This window comes from Gymnoscopelus braueri (genome assembly GCF_963280865.1).
Source record: "Gymnoscopelus braueri genome assembly, chromosome: 19".
In the NCBI taxonomy this organism is placed as follows: Eukaryota; Metazoa; Chordata; class Actinopteri; order Myctophiformes; family Myctophidae; genus Gymnoscopelus; species Gymnoscopelus braueri.
Window position 1 is genome coordinate 40,868,854 of NC_137621.1, and position 23,170 is coordinate 40,892,023.

At 45.9% G+C, this 23,170-nt stretch overlaps 4 protein-coding genes and 2 pseudogenes across 6 annotated transcripts; 3 read left to right on the plus strand and 3 right to left on the minus strand.

Annotated features, from left to right (window-relative positions):
- Positions 1 to 2,354: 2,354 nt before the first annotated feature.
- On the minus strand, positions 2,355 to 3,317 carry LOC308074395 (ubiquitin-like domain-containing CTD phosphatase 1; the record flags this gene model as incomplete). Its single annotated transcript, XM_080413835.1, has 1 exon — positions 2,355 to 3,317. The coding sequence occupies one exon, from the start codon at positions 3,315 to 3,317 to the stop codon at positions 2,355 to 2,357; it is 963 nt and encodes a 320-aa protein (XP_080269961.1).
- A 364-nt stretch (positions 3,318 to 3,681) lies between these two features.
- Positions 3,682 to 4,176, plus strand: LOC308075181 (succinate dehydrogenase assembly factor 2, mitochondrial-like; the record flags this gene model as incomplete). Its single annotated transcript, XM_080414854.1, has 1 exon — positions 3,682 to 4,176. The coding sequence occupies one exon, from the start codon at positions 3,682 to 3,684 to the stop codon at positions 4,174 to 4,176; it is 495 nt and encodes a 164-aa protein (XP_080270980.1).
- Positions 4,177 to 10,615: 6,439 nt separating this feature from the next.
- Positions 10,616 to 11,485, minus strand: LOC308074964 (ubiquitin-like domain-containing CTD phosphatase 1; the record flags this gene model as incomplete). The annotated part of the gene is made up of 1 exon (XM_080414532.1): positions 10,616 to 11,485. One exon carries the CDS (start codon positions 11,483 to 11,485, stop codon positions 10,616 to 10,618), a length of 870 nt encoding a protein of 289 aa, XP_080270658.1.
- A 360-nt stretch (positions 11,486 to 11,845) lies between these two features.
- On the plus strand, positions 11,846 to 12,340 carry LOC308075047 (succinate dehydrogenase assembly factor 2, mitochondrial-like; annotated as a pseudogene). Its single transcript has one exon. The product of its transcript is annotated as a succinate dehydrogenase assembly factor 2, mitochondrial-like (transcript).
- A 7,140-nt stretch (positions 12,341 to 19,480) lies between these two features.
- Positions 19,481 to 20,350, minus strand: LOC308074876 (ubiquitin-like domain-containing CTD phosphatase 1; the record flags this gene model as incomplete). The annotated part of the gene is made up of 1 exon (XM_080414379.1): positions 19,481 to 20,350. One exon carries the CDS (start codon positions 20,348 to 20,350, stop codon positions 19,481 to 19,483), a length of 870 nt encoding a protein of 289 aa, XP_080270505.1.
- A 360-nt stretch (positions 20,351 to 20,710) lies between these two features.
- Positions 20,711 to 21,205, plus strand: LOC308074618 (succinate dehydrogenase assembly factor 2, mitochondrial-like; annotated as a pseudogene). The gene has a single exon. The product of its transcript is annotated as a succinate dehydrogenase assembly factor 2, mitochondrial-like (transcript).
- Positions 21,206 to 23,170: the final 1,965 nt, after the last annotated feature.

The window sequence follows — 23,170 nt, forward strand, 5'->3', positions numbered from 1 at the left end:
CCCTCTAGTGGGGCACAACTCAGTTTTAATGCTCCCAAAATTGACTAATTTCTACAGTTGGGATAGAAGCCCACAGTTGGATGTAATATTGGGAATGTATATAAATGTTGTAACATAAGACACTGGACTTAATGTAGACTGACCCTTGGGGAAGGGAAGTAGGGGGTTGTGTGGAGGAGGGTCTGTTCATGTTTTTGTTACTCATGCCAGTGTTCACAGGCAGCATGGACCACTGCTTTATTTGTTTTTTTAAATCATTGCAGCCAACAATTTATGTAAAACACTATTCCATAAACAATAAACAAAAAATAGGTTCTCATGCATGCCAATTGATCAAGCCCATGAACAAAATAATGAGTTGGTAAAAGGTACAGGAGGTGCCATTGGTCTAACAGTCTAGAGAACCCCACGCCTTTCGGCGATGGATGGTAGCAGGACCAGAGCAGGCTAGACTTCTTGTTAATTTTGAATCACAGTACATGCATTCAGATGTAACCTCTATGTTTCAAACTTGTGCAACACAATCTCAATCATGGGCAATCCATTTCTGGATACATGTCAAGAGTTGCTTGTATTGGACACTCGCAACTGTGCAAATGAACTGTGCATTTGAAGCCAAGATCCAAGGAGAGAGCAAAACTATCAGCTTTGAAAAGTGAATGTAACCTCTTCGGTCAACTTTTAGTAAGTTTAGAGATGGCAACCTGGATGAGTTCTTCTCTCATGAGTATAATATTTATCCTCCAGCCCTGTCCAAAGACGGTAAACTCAATTTGCCATCTCAGAAATCTGATTTGTTGGGTCTAATAGCTGCCGATACTTACCCACCACTACCATCGTCTGTTGATGCAAAGATTATTGATGGTGCTGCTAATGCCCACGCCCTACCTCTCTTTGAAATGTTAGCTGAGAAGGTTAATGCCACCACGTTCGAACCTAGGGAAGCAAGTATATGTAACTAAAGGTAGGCATGTGCTTTCATCAGGTCCTCTAGCCCCAATGTCAGAGTGTGACCATGAGGAAGCAGACACAAGAGTGTGCATCCATCTGAAAGATGCTCTAGAAAAGGGTGCACAAACAGTCGTAATTCGAACAGTGGATACGGATATCATAGTGATCCTTGTTGGTCTGTTTACCAAAGACTACCCAAATATAGGCATCTGGGTTGCTTTTGGTATGGGGGGAAAAGTCCAGGAAATATGCATCAACACTATTTCCAAAAAGCTGGGGAAGAACATGAGTTTGGCTCTACCCGGATTCCACTCATTCACAGGTAGTGTTACAACTTCACAGTTCCAGGGCAAAGGCAAAAAGACAGACTGGGCTGCATGGAAATCATTTCCAGAAGTGACAAACACCTTCATTGCTATGACAGCTGATCCTTTTCAGCTGCTTAGCCAGGAATCAAACACTTTTGCATTGCTGGAAAGATACACCAGTGTTCTGTATGCCAAGACAACTGACATCGAAAATGTCAATGATCTAAGGAAGGACCTGTTTGCTCAAAAATGACTCTCAATGGAAAACATTCCTCCCACACTGGCTGCACTGCTACAAGCCAGCCTGTACCCTCACCCCAGGCAGCAAGGAAAGCCCAGAAACATCTAGTTTAATAAAGTCAATAATTATGAGTAAGAGTACCCCTTGGCGCCTATCAGAAGAAATCTGATAGATAGAAATCCTAGATAGACGCTGCAAAGTTAAGGATGCAGAGGCACTGGTACTGTGCATCCCTAGTAGTGAGCCTTCTCAGCAGCCGGTCCTTCGCCCAGGCAGCAGTGGCTCCAGAGGAGTTCACACAGCCCCAAAGAGGCCAGTGCAGCATCCTGCCACAAGTGGGCCCCAGGCCAAAGAAACAGACTCCCTCCCCCTCCCCCAGCTGAGGAGCGGCCCCCATCTCAGCGATAGCCACCAATCAGTCAGTAAGGAGGAAGAAGTTGTTGTACAGAAATGGGGGGAAAAAAGATCATGTCACCTGTCACAGCCAGGCATGTTGCCAAGGGTGCAGCGACAAAAACGAACAAAACAAAAATCTAGTTAAAAAAAAGATGATGCCAGAAGTTTCTGGCATCATCTCCGCCAGGCCGGACGGTCGAAGGCTGTTTGTCTGAAAGCTTCATCAGTGGGGTGAGGGGTGCTGCTGATGCATTTCAGCACAGATGTAGCGTTAATTCGGCAGCTAGTTTGGTCTTTTTTTTGTTTGAGCAGGTGTTTGGTCCCCCCCACCTCGAGCTTGGTGCTCTGGTCTGCAGCCCCTAAAGCCTGTGCGTTACGCCGGGCCTAGAAGACAACTCTGTTTTCCAAATTGTTAAACGACAGTTACAGCCTAATAAAAATATTCAAATAATCTTCCCTTAATGATGGTGCTTCTTAGACAAAAACCTCTCCCAGTGTTTGTGGTTGAGACCAGTGAAGTCGTCCAGTTTGGCTATCTCTTTGAGGTATTGGGCCAGGTTAAACAACTCCCTGTCCTTCTCTCTGTTCGTATGAGCCTTCATAAAGGGACGGATCTTCAGGCCGTTCTGTGGGTTCATGAGGAAGTTGCGTCTGATGTCGTCAAACATGATAGTGTTCTTCCTGCTGTAGAACTCGTCATACTTACCCCAGATCACCCCCAGAGGTTTCACGTCCACAACCCCCTTCTTTGGAGTGTGTACAGTGATCATGGCCGCACTGTCCAGCATGAACGTGATCTTGTAGTTGGGGTTGCCTGTCACTCCCAGCTCCTTCATTTTGACATCAATGTACTTCGTACTTGTGGCAGACCAGATGACTATGTCATAGTCCTCGTAGGCCGAGGTCAGAAACTCATGGAGGAACGGCCTCATCAGCTCCTGGCCCGTCTCTGCGCATGACTTGTGATCGAACAGTGTGTAGTCTATATCCAGTACCAGCAGTCTCTTGCCCTCTCTGGGTGGGTTCATCTCATCCACCTTGTAGTCCTTTACTCTGCGTGCGATTTTAGCCAGGTTCTCCTCTCTCTGCTCTACTTCAATGACCTCCTCCTCAATATCAAAGTCATTCACCACCACTGTGTCTGTGTCCTCCGGCGGTGGGGCTAAAACGTCTTCCAGGCTCTCCTCTCTGGTTCCCATCATCATGATCTTGGTGTTGGGCTTCAGCTTCAGGGAGCCCAGCTTCACCTCATCCTCCACTGGCTTCCCGTGGACCTTTAGTCCCAGCAGCTTCTGTCTCTCGGGCAGCACTCCAGTCATGGTTTTAATGGACTGTTTGAGATCCATGATGGTGTCCTCCTCTGACAGAGAGCTGATGGAATACTCCTGACCACACCACTTAATGATCATCGATACAGACATGGCTGCTGGTAAAAGCCTGTGAATCACAACCACTCCACTCACACACACACGCACACACCCCTGGTTGCAGTTAGTTATGTGCACGCAAGCAGGGTTGACAACCACACACACCCCCACAAGCAACCAAGAAAAACGGCGGAAAATCTAGTAAAAGATTAATTAAACTAAAAGATCTCTCCTGTAGATGAACATTTCGTCGACCAATAACTAAACTAAACAAAGAACACAGATATCCCCACATGAAATTCCCTTCGGTTGGTTTGGTCCAGTGTCATCAGCAGTGACATCAGCAATGATGTCACCAATCCTATACGAATAAGGGGAGAAATGCGGCGCGGCAACAAATACAAGAGAGACATTTAAGATGCTGTCGTCTCTCTTAGCCAAAAGGTTTGTGAAAGTGGTATGTCAGGCACCATGGAGGCCAACAATGACTGAGATGATGATGCCAGCTCATGGTTATTGTGGAGAGACACCCAGGGGCAACCAGGTTGACCTGTTTGAGGTCCCTATTCCCCCATGGGAGGAAAAGAAAGGAGAGCTCATTGACATCAAGAGACGACGCTTGCTCTATGAGAGTCGCAAGAGGGGCATGTTGGAGAATTGCATTCTGCTCAGCCTTTTCGCAGAACGCTACTTGAACACAATGACAGAGACCCAGCTGCTGCAATATGATAGGTTGATCAATGAGCCTAGCAATGACTGGGACATCTACTACTGGGCCACAGAGGCCCAAACCACTCCTGATGTTTACCAAGGAGAGGTCATGGATCTGCTGAAGGAGTTCACAAAGAACAGGAACCAGGAACAGAGATTGGATGCCCCCAACCTAGAGTACCTGGACAAGGAAAGCCAGTGACAGGTTGTCCCACAGGTTCTCCCACGCTCTCGTTCTTCTACCACAGGCACCGCCGTTTTTTCCCCTTTCAACGGAACCAGAGCAATGCATTATGGGATTGGTAGAGCTTAACAAGTGACCATCGCATGTACCTACATTTCACTGTGCATTGTGGGATATAATGAGTCCACATCGTATGGCGTAATCACTATACTGCACTACATTATAGTCCAGTGGTTCTCAAGGTGGGGTTCAGGAGCCCCCAGCTAAATGACTGGTAATGTTATGGGGCCCTAATGCATAGTAAACTGGGGTCCTTGATATACTGGGGGTCCGGATATAGTGCACAATATAGTAAGTAGGGAGTGATTTCAGACACAGCCTGTGTCTGGGGGTAATCTCACAAAGCAGTGGATGGGTGCAACTCCATATTTCATCTATGACATACATCTATTATGTATGACTCATATCTGGGCATGGTTTCAGCCTGATCTGACCGCTACCGACCTCCATTATTATTATAATTATATACCATTATTATTATTCTAAATGAATAAAGTTAAATATTTCAAAACATTTACACAATACATTATGTGGGGAAAAAATAGGGCATTTTGTGGATCTCTAGCCACATAGAAACAGCATGGCTCCAATATGGATCTGGGACTTAATGTGAAGGAGCACAGTGCCAACTCGAATGGGAAGTTGGTCAGATCAGTGGTTATGCAGAAATATATATCTATAAATCTACAAATCTGTCTGTCCCTTTAATGCCCTTTTTCTTATTAAACCTTCTTCAGATGTTATGCCAATTTCTGTGTTGTCACTACTGACTCACCTAGCAGTGAGGAGCCCAACTCCTAGTAGGAGTTAGTGCAGTGACAATTATCACCCTAGCCACCTGGCTTCCCTCGCCCGAAGACAGGCCAATTGTGTTTGTGTAGACACTCGTCAAAGCGGAAGGACCACGATGGATTTCGAACCCACACCCTTCGCGGTGGTGGGCAGGCACTTTACCACCGAGCGCCCTTCTTTTATGCCCATTTAAGGAGATAGTACTGACATCAGACTGGTTTCTACTATGATAATGGGTACCGCACTAAATAAGTTCTCTAACAATGGGTATACTGAAAATGGGTATTGTATAACGGGATATTGCATAACCGGAGGGGCATGTTTTGTTTTTTTGATTGATTGATTTTTATTTATTTATTTTTGACTAAAATGTATTTACATCATCATTGACATTATCTGTCAAAAGGATGAAACACAAAAAAGCTTGAGAGCTTATTTCTATTGTGGTCCTTTGAGGAGGGTACATAACTCGGACGCCGCTTAGTCGAATAGCAGACCATCGGCCGGTCGTCGCGGGCACTCGCGCCTGGAGGCGCTCGGGCGCGACTCCTTGGCCTCAAGGTCTGCTGATTCGGCGCGGCTCCGTCATGGTCCAAAACTATACTTTATCAGCGGAAAAATAAGTTGACTGCCGCTCCTCCACCGGCAGTTCCGCGACTGCCGCTCCTCCACCGGCAGTTTCCGCGGCAGTTCCGCTGCTCCGCCGGCAGCTGACGCTCCACCGCCGGCAGTCACTGCCGGGAGCTGCCGCTCCTCCACCGGAAGTTCCGCGGACGTTCCGCGGCTGTTGCCGCTGCCGGAGAATGCACTCGCTCCTTCTGCCTTTGAGTGCAAATGTGTGTAAACAGAGTGTCATGTGTTTGGCGGAAACATACAACTAAAATCAATAATGCATTCATGCAATTTGGACATACTAGACAACTAAAATAGCAAAAAACAACAACATGGGTACTGTATCTGTGTGTGTCCTTTTATGCCCATATATGGAGATCCCTGATGCCATCAATATGATGTTATAGTACCTGCGTCGAAGTACTCGGATGATGGGTACTGCACTTAGTACACCGACAGGTATTACATAACCAGAGGGGCATGCCCTAGTAAAATCAAAGTTAAATATTTCAAATATAAAACAAAGTGTGGTGCCGATCGGTCCAGCAGTTTGCAAGATCAGCTCTGGAGACAGAGAGACAGACAGATAGAAACAGACAAATAGATAGATGAACAGAGACCCTGACATATAGTACTTCATGCAGTACACAGCGTGTGTCCCTTTATGCTAATGAAATACTGTACATGCCCTCTCCCAAATTGGTACATCAGTGTTTAGACTGGCCTCTAATCTCACATTCCACTCAATAGGTCGAGCTCCATATTTGGGCAAGTCTGTAGCATCAGTCATCTATGAGTATGACATATCTATCTAGGACTCCTTATTTAGGCAAGGCTTCAGATAATACTATGATATTATTCAAGTATTATTCATATCCCTTGTGACATCTATGTCACAAATGGACAGTAGAACTTAGCCAACCCCAAATCCGGGTCACAAACACACTCTCAACCACATACAGAGATACCAATCACATTGATGCTGAATAGGCGACACAGTGGATTGACACCATTACCAGCTTCACGTTAGCGTCCATATGGACATCAGTGCCCATGCATGAGGGTACCAGCACTATCCCTTATATGGGACGATTGACCAATTTGGCGAAGACATCGGTTTAACAGATGGGTCGGGCTAGCCAATCAGCCACTTACTTTGACTTATTACTTTGCCAGTCCACGAAGCTGATGGTTTGGGTTGGCCAATCAGAGAAGCCGAAGAATTCAATCTCCCAAACACAGATACAGATATTCGTGATTCTTTGGATTCTTTCGGAAACCGTTGGTCCGTCTGGATTACCGTTTGGCTCTGCACACGTGAGACATACAGGCCAAGTTTGGGACTGAACAGTCGGATGATGTACGACCCAGGACAAATTCTGTGTGACAGATACACAGAGATTCCATAAATTACTTAAACCCTCAATACTTTGTAAACTTGACCTTTGGCTCTGTACTTGGTCTTCTCTTTTTTCCCTGTACACCAAACCTCTTAGCCGAAAGTATCCAATCTACAAGCTCACAGCTTGTAGATCGGCTATATTCAGCTAATGTTCCTCCCAGAATAGGGATGTGAGGGTTCAAGTGGTTAATGTAAAAATATAAAAATAAAGTGCCTATCACACAAATTTTTGGGGGTGAACTATCCATTTAAGGCCAATTTATACCTGTCGTGTGACAAAAAAAAGCCGTTCTACAAGCTCACAACGCATAGTGAGCTTGAGTTACTTCAGAGTTACTTTTACTTCATTGGCCTAATAGCAGTGTGCACGGGAAAGTCTGTACATTAGCCCCAGGGCTAATGTACAGAATATACATCAATTTAGACATCTCATCTTCCACAGTTACGCTGTAAATACGAGTACTTGATCTCATACCATATATGGCAATCATTATGTCAACATCTCTGTCCAATTAGAGCACGGCTGTGATGCACCGACCACAGAGTTTGGGGGGTATAAATAAACGTGTCGACGCCACACTGAACTGGACTTGATTCAGTGAAGCCAAGTTCAATCGTAGCACTAGAAACAACCTTTATAACGGTTTTCAGTTGAAGCAGAGGCGCTTGTTCCATGATCTTTAAGAAAGGCTTGTTAACCATGTCGAAGTTTGTCCTCTATGCACTGCTTATGGCCAGCTCGCTGCTTGTGACCTGCAGTGGGTCAGCCCTGATCACAGAGGAAGACAATGTCCTGGTGCTGAGAAAAAGTAACTTTGATGCGGCATTGAAAGTTCACCCCAACATTCTAGTAGAATTCTATGCCCCATGGTGTGGCCACTGCAAAGAACTGGCCCCGGAGTATGCCAAGGCGGCCCGCATGCTGAAGGCAGAGGGTTCAGCTATTCGCCTTGGCAAAGTAGACGCCACAGGAGAGACGGAGCTGGCCCAGGAGTATGAAGTCCTGATATACCCGACCATCGTGTTCTTCAAGGGAGGAGCAAAGGAGTCACACATGGATGGCAGGCAGGCTTATGACATTGTCAAGTGGCTTAAGAATCGCACAGGCCCAGCTGTTTCCACCCTGGCCGATGTCACGCAGGCAGAGTCTATGATCGCAAACGAGGTGGCAGTCATTGGCTTCTTCAAAGATTCTGAATCATCAGAGGACGCTAAAGCCTTCATTAAAGAGGCCGTAGATGATATTCCATTTGGGATGACCTCTGATGATGCAGTGTACTCAAAGTTTGAGGTGTCCAAAGACTCCGTGGTCCTCTTCAAGAAGTTTGATGACGGTCGTAACATCTTTGATGGGGAGCTTACCGAAGCCAAGTCCCATATCTTTATGTTCATGTCCAAGGCTGCTACTGACTTTAGGCACAAAATTGACCAATTCAAGAAGGCAGCAGAAGGCTTCAAGGGCAAGATCTGCACACTCTTCACCGAGGGAAAACTCAAGCCCCACCTCACGAGCAGTTACATCCCCGAAGACTTGGACAAAATCGCTCCTGTGGTCAACATGACCACAGGAGCGAGGAGGACCCGACGCGATGAACGGAGCATAGGCCAGTTCACTAACATGATCAATTTCTGTTGTAGAACGTGCCTAAATGCGGTCTGGTATGTCGACTATGGAAATTTCTGTGGGAATTGGGGCGAAGGAGAGGCAGTTTGTCCTCTAGATGAATGCTGCAGAATACATGATCTCTGCTGGCACCACTACTCTGAAGTCAAGAAGTGCCCGATTAGACCTGATTTCCAAGACTACAAATGGTACTGTGATCACGGTAAGAGGATAGGCTGCGATGATGGGACGAAGTTCTGCGATCAGGAGAATTTCTGCGTGAATGTGAACAATGAATGTGAGCAGTTTTTGTGTCAGTGTGATCGTCGCGCAGTTAAGTGTTTTGGAAGGAATGAATGGCATAAAGAGCATCACAATATTGCATAGAAATATTGTATGGCCCTGAGAACGGAGACCTCCCTCTGCGGCTGCTACCTTAGAGCATATTGGAAACTGGAAGCTGTGGAAACGTCGGATCCTGGTGACTGTGTTGGAAATGGCCCTGCCTTTGCTGTTCTCAGGCATCCTCATTGTTTTGGGTTGGATTGCACTATTTTCCCATCAACTTCAGCTTTGTGATCAACGGTTATGACATCTGTCACGATATGGCTCTGATCCGCCGCAGCCTAGGTCTCTGTGTGTCCTCAACAAAACATCATTTTTTTTCCTTTTTTTTTTAATTCCTCCAAATGGCGCTCTTACCTAGCCTATGGATGGTCCCTTCCCAGCGAGTGAACGAGAGAAGCAGAAATGACTTAATAAAATAAAATAAAACTCAATTTGCCATCTCAGAAATCTGATTTGTTGGGTCTAATAGCTGCCGATACTTACCCACCACTACCATCGTCTGTTGATGCAAAGATTATTGATGGTGCTGCTAATGCCCACGCCCTACCTCTCTTTGAAATGTTAGCTGAGAAGGTTAATGCCACCACGTTCGTACCTAGGGAAGCAAGTATATGTAACTAAAGGTAGGCATGTGCTTTCATCAGGTCCTCTAGCCCCAATGTCAGAGTGTGACCATGAGGAAGCAGACACAAGAGTGTGCATCCATCTGAAAGATGCTCTAGAAAACTGCACAAACAGTCGTAATTCGAACAGTGGATACGGATATCATAGTGATCCTTGTTGGTCTGTTTACCAAAGACTACCCAAATATAGGCATCTGGGTTGCTTTTGGTATGGGGGGGAAAGTCCAGGAAATATGCATCAACACTATTTCCAAAAAGCTGGGGAAGAACATGAGTTTGGCTCTACCCGGATTCCACTCATTCACAGGTAGTGATAAAACTTCACAGTTCCAGGGCAAAGGCAAAAAGACAGACTGGGCTGCATGGAAATCATTTCCAGAAGTGACAAACACCTTCATTGCTATGACAGCTGATCCTTTTCAGCTGCTTAGCCAGGAATCAAACACTTTTGCATTGCTGGAAAGATACACCTGTGTTCTGTATGCCAAGACAACTGACATCGAAAATGTCAATGATCTAAGGAAGGACCTGTTTGCTCAAAAATGACTCTCAATGGAAAACATTCCTCCCACACAGGCTGCACTGCTACAAGCCAGCCTGTACCCTCACCCCAGGCAGCAAGGAAAGCCCAGAAACATCTAGTTTAATAAAGTCAATAATTATGAGTAAGAGTACCCCTTGGCGCCTATCAGAAGAAATCTGATAGATAGAAATCCTAGATAGACGCTGCAAAGTTAAGGATGGGGAGGCACTGGTACTGTGCATCCCTTGGTCTTTTTTTTTTTTGAGCAGGTGTTTGGTCCCCCCCACCTCGAGCTTGGTGCTCTGGTCTGCAGCCCCTAAAGCCTGTGCGTTACGCCGGGCCTAGAAGACAACTCTGTTTTCCAAATTGTTAAACGACAGTTACAGCCTAATAAAAATATTCAAATAATCTTCCCTTAATGATGGTGCTTCTTAGACAAAAATCTCTCCCAGTGTTTGTGTTTGAGACCAGTGAAGTCGTCCAGTTTGGCTATCTTATTGGGCCAGGTTAAACAACTCCCTGTCCTTCTCTCTGTTCGTATGAGCCTTCATAAAGGGACAGATCTTCAGGCCGCTCTGTGGGTTCATGAGGAAGTTGCGTCTGATGTCGTCAAACATGATAGTGTTCTTCCTGCTGTAGAACTCGCCATACTTACCCCAGATCACCCCCAGAGGTTTCACGTCCACAACCCCCTTCTTTGGAGTGTGTACAGTGATCATGGCCGCACTGTCCAGCATGAACGTGATCTTGTAGTTGGGGTTGCCTGTCACTCCCAGCTCCTTCATTTTGACATCAATGTACTTCGTACTTGTGGCAGACCAGATGTCATAGTCCTCGTAGGCCGAGGTCAGAAACTCATGGAGGAACGGCCTCATCAGCTCCTGGCCCGTCTCTGCGCATGACTTGTGATCGAACAGTGTGTAGTCTATATCCAGTACCAGCAGTCTCTTGCCCTCTCTGGGTGGGTTCATCTCATCCACCTTGTAGTCCTTCACTCTGCGTGCGATTTTAGCCAGGTTCTCCTCTCTCTGCTCTACTTCAATGACCTCCTCCTCAATATCAAAGTCATTCACCACCACCGTGTCTGTGTCCTCCGGCGGTGGGGCTAAAACGTCTTCCAGGCTCTCCTCTCTGGTTCCCATCATCATGATCTTGGTGTTGGGCTTCAGCTTCAGGGAGCCCAGCTTCACCTCATCCTCCACTGGCTTCCCGTGGACCTTTAGTCCCAGCAGCTTCTGTCTCTCGGGCAGCACTCCAGTCATGGTTTTAATGGACTGTTTGAGGTCCATGACGGTGTCCTCCTCTGACAGAGAGCTGATGGAATACTCCTGACCACACCACTTAATGATCATCAATACAGACATGGCTGCTGGTAAAAGCCTGTGAATCACAACCACTCCACTCACACACGCACACACCCCTGGTTGCAGTTAGTTATGTGCACGCAAGCAGGGTTGACAACCACACACACCCCCACAAGCAACCAAGAAAAACGGCGGAAAATCTAGTAAAAGATTAATTAAACTAAAAGATCTCTCCTGTAGATGAACATTTCGTCGACCAATAACTAAACTAAACAAAGAACACAGATATCCCCACATGAAATTCCCTTCGGTTGGTTTGGTCCAGTGTCATCAGCAGTGACATCAGCAATGATGTCACCAATCCTATACGAATAAGGGGAGAAATGTGGCGCGGCAACAAATACAAGAGAGGCATTTAAGATGCTGTCGTCTCTCTTAGCCAAAAGGTTTGTGAAAGTGGTATGTCAGGCACCATGGAGGCCAACAATGACTGAGATGATGATGCCAGCTCATGGTTATTGTGGAGAGACACCCAGGGGCAACCAGGTTGACCTGTTTGAGGTCCCTATTCCCCCATGGGAGGAAAAGAAAGGAGAGCTCATTGACATCAAGAGACGACGCTTGCTCTATGAGAGTCGCAAGAGGCATGTTGGAGAATTGCATTCTGCTCAGCCTTTTCGCAGAACGCTACTTGAACACAATGACACTTAGACCCAGCTGCTGCAATATGATAGGTTGATCAATGAGCCTAGCAATGACTGGGACATCTACTACTGGGCCACAGAGGCCCAAACCACTCCTGATGTTTACCAAGGAGAGGTCATGGATCTGCTGAAGGAGTTCACAAAGAACAGGAACCAGGAACAGAGATTGGATGCCCCCAACCTAGAGTACCTGGACAAGGAAAGCCAGTGACAGGTTGTCCCACAGGTTCTCCCACGCTCTCGTTCTTCTACCACAGGCACCGCCGTTTTTTCCCCTTTCAACGGAACCAGAGCAATGCATTATGGGATTGGTAGAGCTTAACAAGTGACCATCGCATGTACCTACATTTCACTGTGCATTGTGGGATATAATGAGTCCACATCGTATGGCGTAATCACTATACTGCACTACATTATAGTCCAGTGGTTCTCAAGGTGGGGTTCAGGAGCCCCCAGCTAAATGACTGGTAATGTTATGGGGCCCTAATGCATAGTAAACTGGGGTCCTTGATATACTGGGGGTCCGGATATAGTGCACAATATAGTAAGTAGGGAGTGATTTCAGACACAGCCTGTGTCTGGGGGTAATCTCACAAAGCAGTGGATGGGTGCAACTCCATATTTCATCTATGACATACATCTATTATGTATGACTCATATCTGGGCATGGTTTCAGCCTGATCTGACCGCTACCGACCTCCATTATTATTATAATTATAATCTCCTAGGGTAGTTAATACCCTCACAAAAACATGTAGTAATCCTGGTCACTATACCGCCTCCCCCATGACAGCCGGGGCGCCTGATGGAGGGGAAGGGAACTGGTTGGAATAACGTGTTCCTTCCACGCGCTACGTCCAACCAGGGAAACTCCCCCCTGTCAGGTGACAAGAAGGTCAGTTGGCTCTCATGCCTGAAGGAAGCATGAGCTCGGCCCTGGCCTCCCTACTGTGGGGTGACAGGTGTAATACTGGTGTAGGGCTGGTGTAGTGCCCAGGATCACTTAGGAAATTGGCACCGGGTGAAAAAAATGGGTTACAAAAATCGCGGGATAAAAATTTAAAAGTAAAAAAAATAATAATTATATACCATTATTATTATTCTAAATGAATAAAGTTAAATATTTCAAAACATTTACACAATACATTATGTGGGAAAAAAATAGGGCATTTTGTGGATCTCTAGCCACATAGAAACAGCATGGCTCCGATATGGATCTGGGACTTAATGTGAAGGAGCACAGTGCCGACTCGAATGGGAAGTTGGTCAGATCAGTGGTTATGCAGAAATATATATCTATAAATCTACAAATCTGTCTGTCCCTTTAATGCCCTTTTTCTTGTTCAAACTGTTCAAACCCCTACAACGACCGCGACCGGGCAAGGGGCTCTACCGCAGTATCAAGAGTTCCACCACCAGGCTCTGGTGCAGTTTTGGTCCGGCTGCTGTCAGGATGCTGAATGAGGAGGCATAAGCCTTGTTCAGCAGCCTGACAGCAGGCGGTGCAAAAACTTTTCTGGCTCTTCCTGAACACACCTGTGGATTATACCAGGGACAATGACTTGGACTTAGCTCCCCCTCGGACACACCTGTGGACTACACCAGGTACAAATGACTTTTTTGTTGCACTCCCTCATGGAGCTACTTGCGGATTATACTAGGGTCAGTCCACCCTAGGTGGACACGCACTGACCTTTTGCACCTTAATCCCATGTATAACGCACTGACTTTTTTGTTTTTTTTATTGTGCTCTTTTTTTTCTCTAAGCACCTTAACGTCCATATGTATATCATGCACAGTATAAGTATAACATGCACAGTATACATACATTGCTGCTATGCTCAGGCACCTTAGTTTCTTATTATCTCAGGTACTTTGTAAATATGTAGATAACTTGTCTGGCCTTCTGTTGCTCTCTTGTTTTGATCTCCTTCCCACTTGCCCCCCACCCCTCTTCTTCTCCCCCCCCCCCTCTTCTTTCTATGGAAATTAACGTTGCGATGGGAACGATGTACAAAAACGAATTTCACCCACTTCTTTACCTTGTAAACCTGTGATGTGACAATAAAACTGATTCTGATTCTGATTCTGATTCTTATTAAACCTTCTTCAGATGTGCCAATTTCTGTGTTGTCACTACTGACTCACCTAGCAGTGAGGAGCCCAACTCCTAGTAGGAGTTAGTGCAGTGACAATTATCACCCTAGCCACCTGGCTTCCCTCCCCCGAAGACAGGCCAATTGTGTTTGTGTAGACACTCGTCAAAGCGGAAGGACCACGATGGATTTCGAACCCACACCCTTCGTGGTGGTGGGCAGGCACTTTACCACCGAGCGCCCTTCTTTTATGCCCATTTAAGGAGATAGTACTGACATCAGACTGGTTTCTACTATGATAATGGGTACCGCACTAAATAAGTTCTCTAACAATGGGTGTACTGAAAATGGGTATTGTATAACGGGATATTGCATAACCGGAAAATGTATTTACATCATCATTGACATTATCTGTCAAAAGGATGAAACACAAAAAAGCTTGAGAGCTTATTTCTATTGTGGTCCTTTGAGTGCAAATGTGTGTAAACAGAGTGTCATGTGTTTGGCGGAAACATACAACTAAAATCAATAATGCATTCATGCAATTTGGACGTACTAGACAACTAAAATAGCAAAAAACAACAACATGGGTACTGTATCTGTGTGTGTCCTTTTATGCCCATATATGGAGATCCCTGATGTCATCAATATGATGTTATAGTACCTGCGTCGAAGTACTCGGATGATGGGTACTGCACTTAGTACACCGACAGGTATTACATAACCAGAGGGGCATGCCCTAGTAAAATCAAAGTTAAAAATTTCAAATATAAAACAAAGTGTGGTGCCGATCGGTCCAGCAGTTTGCAAGATCAGCTCTGGAGACAGAGACAGACAGATAGAAACAGACAAATAGATAGATGAACAGAGACCCTGACATATAGTACTTCATGCAGTACACAGCGTGTGTCCCTTTATGCTAATGAAAGACTTGCCCATACTGTATATGCCCTCTCCCAAATTGGTACATCAGTGTTTAGACTGGCCTCTAATCTCACATTCCACTCAATAGGTTGAGCTCCATATTTGGGCAAGTCTGTAGCATCAGTCATCTATGAGTATGACATATCTATCTAGGACTCCTTATTTAGGCAAGGCTTCAGATAATACTATGATATTATTCAAGTATTATTCATATCCCTTGTGACATCTATGTCACAAATGGACAGTAGAACTTAGCCAACCCCAAATCCGGGTCACAAACACACTCTCAACCACATACAGAGATACCAATCACATTGATGCTGAATAGGCGACACAGTGGATTGACACCATTACCAGCTTCACGTTAGCGTCCATATGGACATCAGTGCCCATGTATGAGGGTACCAGCACTATCCCTTATATGGGACGATTGACCAATTTGGCGAAGACATCGGTTTAACAGATGGGTCGGGCTAGCCAATCAGCCACTTACTTTGACTTATTACTTTGCCAGTCCACGAAGCTGATGGTTTGGGTTGGCCAATCAGAGAAGCCGAAGAATTCAATCTCCCAAACACAGATACAGATATTCGTGATTCTTTGGATTCTTTCGGAAACCGTTGGTCCGTCTGGATTACCGTTTGGCTCTGCACACGTGAGACATACAGGCCAAGTTTGGGACTGAACAGTCGGATGATGTACGACCCAGGACAAATTCTGTGTGACAGATACACAGAGATTCCATAAATTACTTAAACCCTCAATACTTTGTAAACTTGACCTTTGGCTCTGTACTTGGTCTTCTCTTTTTTCCCTGTACACCAAACCTCTTAGCCGAAAGTATCCAATCTACAAGCTCACAGCTTGTAGATCGGCTATATTCAGCTAATGTTCCTCCCAGAATAGGGATGTGAGGGTTCAAGTGGTTAATGTAAAAATATAAAAATAAAGTGCCTATCACACAAATTTTTGGGGGTGAACTATCCATTTAAGGCCAATTTATACCTGTCGTGTGACAAAAAAAAGCCGTTCTACAAGCTCACAACGCATAGTGAGCTTGAGTTACTTCAGAGTTACTTTTACTTCATTGGCCTAATAGCAGTGTGCACGGGAAAGTCTGTACATTAGCCCCAGGGCTAATGTACAGAATATACATCAATTTAGACATCTCATCTTCCACAGTTACGCTGTAAATACGAGTACTTGATCTCATACCATATATGGCAATCATTATGTCAACATCTCTGTCCAATTAGAGCACGGCTGTGATGCACCGACCACAGAGTTTGGGGGGTATAAATAAACGTGTCGACGCCACACTGAACTGGACTTGATTCAGTGAAGCCAAGTTCAATCGTAGCACTAGAAACAACCTTTATAACGGTTTTCAGTTGAAGCAGAGGCGCTTGTTCCATGATCTTTAAGAAAGGCTTGTTAACCATGTCGAAGTTTGTCCTCTATGCACTGCTTATGGCCAGCTCGCTGCTTGTGACCTGCAGTGGGTCAGCCCTGATCACAGAGGAAGACAATGTCCTGGTGCTGAGAAAAAGTAACTTTGATGCGGCATTGAAAGTTCACCCCAACATTCTAGTAGAATTCTATGCCCCATGGTGTGGCCACTGCAAAGAACTGGCCCCGGAGTATGCCAAGGCGGCCCGCATGCTGAAGGCAGAGGGTTCAGCTATTCGCCTTGGCAAAGTAGACGCCACAGGAGAGACGGAGCTGGCCCAGGAGTATGAAGTCCTGATATACCCGACCATCGTGTTCTTCAAGGGAGGAGCAAAGGAGTCACACATGGATGGCAGGCAGGCTTATGACATTGTCAAGTGGCTTAAGAATCGCACAGGCCCAGCTGTTTCCACCCTGGCCGATGTCACGCAGGCAGAGTCTATGATCGCAAACGAGGTGGCAGTCATTGGCTTCTTCAAAGATTCTGAATCATCAGAGGACGCTAAAGCCTTCATTAAAGAGGCCGTAGATGATATTCCATTTGGGATGACCTCTGATGATGCAGTGTACTCAAAGTTTGAGGTGTCCAAAGACTCCGTGGTCCTCTTCAAGAAGTTTGATGACGGTCGTAACATCTTTGATGGGGAGCTTACCGAAGCCAAGTCCCATATCTTTATGTTCATGTCCAAGGCTGCTACTGACTTTAGGCACAAAATTGACCAATTCAAGAAGGCAGCAGAAGGCTTCAAGGGCAAGATCTGCACACTCTTCACCGAGGGAAAACTCAAGCCCCACCTCACGAGCAGTTACATCCCCGAAGACTTGGACAAAATCGCTCCTGTGGTCAACATGACCACAGGAGCGAGGAGGACCCGACGCGATGAACGGAGCATAGGCCAGTTCACTAACATGATCAATTTCTGTTGTAGAACGTGCCTAAATGCGGTCTGGTATGTCGACTATGGAAATTTCTGTGGGAATTGGGGCGAAGGAGAGGCAGTTTGTCCTCTAGATGAATGCTGCAGAATACATGATCTCTGCTGGCACCACTACTCTGAAGTCAAGAAGTGCCCGATTAGACCTGATTTCCAAGACTACAAATGGTACTGTGATCACGGTAAGAGGATAGGCTGCGATGATGGGACGAAGTTCTGCGATCAGGAGAATTTCTGCGTGAATGTGAACAATGAATGTGAGCAGTTTTTGTGTCAGTGTGATCGTCGCGCAGTTAAGTGTTTTGGAAGGAATGAATGGCATAAAGAGCATCACAATATTGCATAGAAATATTGTATGGCCCTGAGAACGGAGACCTCCCTCTGCGGCTGCTACCTTAGAGCATATTGGAAACTGGAAGCTGTGGAAACGTCGGATCCTGGTGACTGTGTTGGAAATGGCCCTGCCTTTGCTGTTCTCAGGCATCCTCATTGTTTTGGGTTGGATTGCACTATTTTCCCATCAACTTCAGCTTTGTGATCAACGGTTATGACATCTGTCACGATATGGCTCTGATCCGCCGCAGCCTAGGTCTCTGTGTGTCCTCAACAAAACATCATTTTTTTTCCTTTTTTTTTTAATTCCTCCAAATGGCGCTCTTACCTAGCCTATGGATGGTCCCTTCCCAGCGAGTGAACGAGAGAAGCAGAAATGACTTAATAAAATAAAATAAAACTCAATTTGCCATCTCAGAAATCTGATTTGTTGGGTCTAATAGCTGCCGATACTTACCCACCACTACCATCGTCTGTTGATGCAAAGATTATTGATGGTGCTGCTAATGCCCACGCCCTACCTCTCTTTGAAATGTTAGCTGAGAAGGTTAATGCCACCACGTTCGTACCTAGGGAAGCAAGTATATGTAACTAAAGGTAGGCATGTGCTTTCATCAGGTCCTCTAGCCCCAATGTCAGAGTGTGACCATGAGGAAGCAGACACAAGAGTGTGCATCCATCTGAAAGATGCTCTAGAAAACTGCACAAACAGTCGTAATTCGAACAGTGGATACGGATATCATAGTGATCCTTGTTGGTCTGTTTACCAAAGACTACCCAAATATAGGCATCTGGGTTGCTTTTGGTATGGGGGGGAAAGTCCAGGAAATATGCATCAACACTATTTCCAAAAAGCTGGGGAAGAACATGAGTTTGGCTCTACCCGGATTCCACTCATTCACAGGTAGTGATAAAACTTCACAGTTCCAGGGCAAAGGCAAAAAGACAGACTGGGCTGCATGGAAATCATTTCCAGAAGTGACAAACACCTTCATTGCTATGACAGCTGATCCTTTTCAGCTGCTTAGCCAGGAATCAAACACTTTTGCATTGCTGGAAAGATACACCTGTGTTCTGTATGCCAAGACAACTGACATCGAAAATGTCAATGATCTAAGGAAGGACCTGTTTGCTCAAAAATGACTCTCAATGGAAAACATTCCTCCCACACAGGCTGCACTGCTACAAGCCAGCCTGTACCCTCACCCCAGGCAGCAAGGAAAGCCCAGAAACATCTAGTTTAATAAAGTCAATAATTATGAGTAAGAGTACCCCTTGGCGCCTATCAGAAGAAATCTGATAGATAGAAATCCTAGATAGACGCTGCAAAGTTAAGGATGGGGAGGCACTGGTACTGTGCATCCCTTGGTCTTTTTTTTTTTTGAGCAGGTGTTTGGTCCCCCCCACCTCGAGCTTGGTGCTCTGGTCTGCAGCCCCTAAAGCCTGTGCGTTACGCCGGGCCTAGAAGACAACTCTGTTTTCCAAATTGTTAAACGACAGTTACAGCCTAATAAAAATATTCAAATAATCTTCCCTTAATGATGGTGCTTCTTAGACAAAAATCTCTCCCAGTGTTTGTGTTTGAGACCAGTGAAGTCGTCCAGTTTGGCTATCTTATTGGGCCAGGTTAAACAACTCCCTGTCCTTCTCTCTGTTCGTATGAGCCTTCATAAAGGGACAGATCTTCAGGCCGCTCTGTGGGTTCATGAGGAAGTTGCGTCTGATGTCGTCAAACATGATAGTGTTCTTCCTGCTGTAGAACTCGCCATACTTACCCCAGATCACCCCCAGAGGTTTCACGTCCACAACCCCCTTCTTTGGAGTGTGTACAGTGATCATGGCCGCACTGTCCAGCATGAACGTGATCTTGTAGTTGGGGTTGCCTGTCACTCCCAGCTCCTTCATTTTGACATCAATGTACTTCGTACTTGTGGCAGACCAGATGTCATAGTCCTCGTAGGCCGAGGTCAGAAACTCATGGAGGAACGGCCTCATCAGCTCCTGGCCCGTCTCTGCGCATGACTTGTGATCGAACAGTGTGTAGTCTATATCCAGTACCAGCAGTCTCTTGCCCTCTCTGGGTGGGTTCATCTCATCCACCTTGTAGTCCTTCACTCTGCGTGCGATTTTAGCCAGGTTCTCCTCTCTCTGCTCTACTTCAATGACCTCCTCCTCAATATCAAAGTCATTCACCACCACCGTGTCTGTGTCCTCCGGCGGTGGGGCTAAAACGTCTTCCAGGCTCTCCTCTCTGGTTCCCATCATCATGATCTTGGTGTTGGGCTTCAGCTTCAGGGAGCCCAGCTTCACCTCATCCTCCACTGGCTTCCCGTGGACCTTTAGTCCCAGCAGCTTCTGTCTCTCGGGCAGCACTCCAGTCATGGTTTTAATGGACTGTTTGAGGTCCATGACGGTGTCCTCCTCTGACAGAGAGCTGATGGAATACTCCTGACCACACCACTTAATGATCATCAATACAGACATGGCTGCTGGTAAAAGCCTGTGAATCACAACCACTCCACTCACACACGCACACACCCCTGGTTGCAGTTAGTTATGTGCACGCAAGCAGGGTTGACAACCACACACACCCCCACAAGCAACCAAGAAAAACGGCGGAAAATCTAGTAAAAGATTAATTAAACTAAAAGATCTCTCCTGTAGATGAACATTTCGTCGACCAATAACTAAACTAAACAAAGAACACAGATATCCCCACATGAAATTCCCTTCGGTTGGTTTGGTCCAGTGTCATCAGCAGTGACATCAGCAATGATGTCACCAATCCTATACGAATAAGGGGAGAAATGTGGCGCGGCAACAAATACAAGAGAGGCATTTAAGATGCTGTCGTCTCTCTTAGCCAAAAGGTTTGTGAAAGTGGTATGTCAGGCACCATGGAGGCCAACAATGACTGAGATGATGATGCCAGCTCATGGTTATTGTGGAGAGACACCCAGGGGCAACCAGGTTGACCTGTTTGAGGTCCCTATTCCCCCATGGGAGGAAAAGAAAGGAGAGCTCATTGACATCAAGAGACGACGCTTGCTCTATGAGAGTCGCAAGAGGCATGTTGGAGAATTGCATTCTGCTCAGCCTTTTCGCAGAACGCTACTTGAACACAATGACACTTAGACCCAGCTGCTGCAATATGATAGGTTGATCAATGAGCCTAGCAATGACTGGGACATCTACTACTGGGCCACAGAGGCCCAAACCACTCCTGATGTTTACCAAGGAGAGGTCATGGATCTGCTGAAGGAGTTCACAAAGAACAGGAACCAGGAACAGAGATTGGATGCCCCCAACCTAGAGTACCTGGACAAGGAAAGCCAGTGACAGGTTGTCCCACAGGTTCTCCCACGCTCTCGTTCTTCTACCACAGGCACCGCCGTTTTTTCCCCTTTCAACGGAACCAGAGCAATGCATTATGGGATTGGTAGAGCTTAACAAGTGACCATCGCATGTACCTACATTTCACTGTGCATTGTGGGATATAATGAGTCCACATCGTATGGCGTAATCACTATACTGCACTACATTATAGTCCAGTGGTTCTCAAGGTGGGGTTCAGGAGCCCCCAGCTAAATGACTGGTAATGTTATGGGGCCCTAATGCATAGTAAACTGGGGTCCTTGATATACTGGGGGTCCGGATATAGTGCACAATATAGTAAGTAGGGAGTGATTTCAGACACAGCCTGTGTCTGGGGGTAATCTCACAAAGCAGTGGATGGGTGCAACTCCATATTTCATCTATGACATACATCTATTATGTATGACTCATATCTGGGCATGGTTTCAGCCTGATCTGACCGCTACCGACCTCCATTATTATTATAATTATAATCTCCTAGGGTAGTTAATACCCTCACAAAAACATGTAGTAATCCTGGTCACTATACCGCCTCCCCCATGACAGCCGGGGCGCCTGATGGAGGGGAAGGGAACTGGTTGGAATAACGTGTTCCTTCCACGCGCTACGTCCAACCAGGGAAACTCCCCCCTGTCAGGTGACAAGAAGGTCAGTTGGCTCTCATGCCTGAAGGAAGCATGAGCTCGGCCCTGGCCTCCCTACTGTGGGGTGACAGGTGTAATACTGGTGTAGGGCTGGTGTAGTGCCCAGGATCACTTAGGAAATTGGCACCGGGTGAAAAAAATGGGTTACAAAAATCGCGGGATAAAAATTTAAAAGTAAAAAAAATAATAATTATATACCATTATTATTATTCTAAATGAATAAAGTTAAATATTTCAAAACATTTACACAATACATTATGTGGGAAAAAAATAGGGCATTTTGTGGATCTCTAGCCACATAGAAACAGCATGGCTCCGATATGGATCTGGGACTTAATGTGAAGGAGCACAGTGCCGACTCGAATGGGAAGTTGGTCAGATCAGTGGTTATGCAGAAATATATATCTATAAATCTACAAATCTGTCTGTCCCTTTAATGCCCTTTTTCTTGTTCAAACTGTTCAAACCCCTACAACGACCGCGACCGGGCAAGGGGCTCTACCGCAGTATCAAGAGTTCCACCACCAGGCTCTGGTGCAGTTTTGGTCCGGCTGCTGTCAGGATGCTGAATGAGGAGGCATAAGCCTTGTTCAGCAGCCTGACAGCAGGCGGTGCAAAAACTTTTCTGGCTCTTCCTGAACACACCTGTGGATTATACCAGGGACAATGACTTGGACTTAGCTCCCCCTCGGACACACCTGTGGACTACACCAGGTACAAATGACTTTTTTGTTGCACTCCCTCATGGAGCTACTTGCGGATTATACTAGGGTCAGTCCACCCTAGGTGGACACGCACTGACCTTTTGCACCTTAATCCCATGTATAACGCACTGACTTTTTTGTTTTTTTTATTGTGCTCTTTTTTTTCTCTAAGCACCTTAACGTCCATATGTATATCATGCACAGTATAAGTATAACATGCACAGTATACATACATTGCTGCTATGCTCAGGCACCTTAGTTTCTTATTATCTCAGGTACTTTGTAAATATGTAGATAACTTGTCTGGCCTTCTGTTGCTCTCTTGTTTTGATCTCCTTCCCACTTGCCCCCCACCCCTCTTCTTCTCCCCCCCCCCCTCTTCTTTCTATGGAAATTAACGTTGCGATGGGAACGATGTACAAAAACGAATTTCACCCACTTCTTTACCTTGTAAACCTGTGATGTGACAATAAAACTGATTCTGATTCTGATTCTGATTCTTATTAAACCTTCTTCAGATGTGCCAATTTCTGTGTTGTCACTACTGACTCACCTAGCAGTGAGGAGCCCAACTCCTAGTA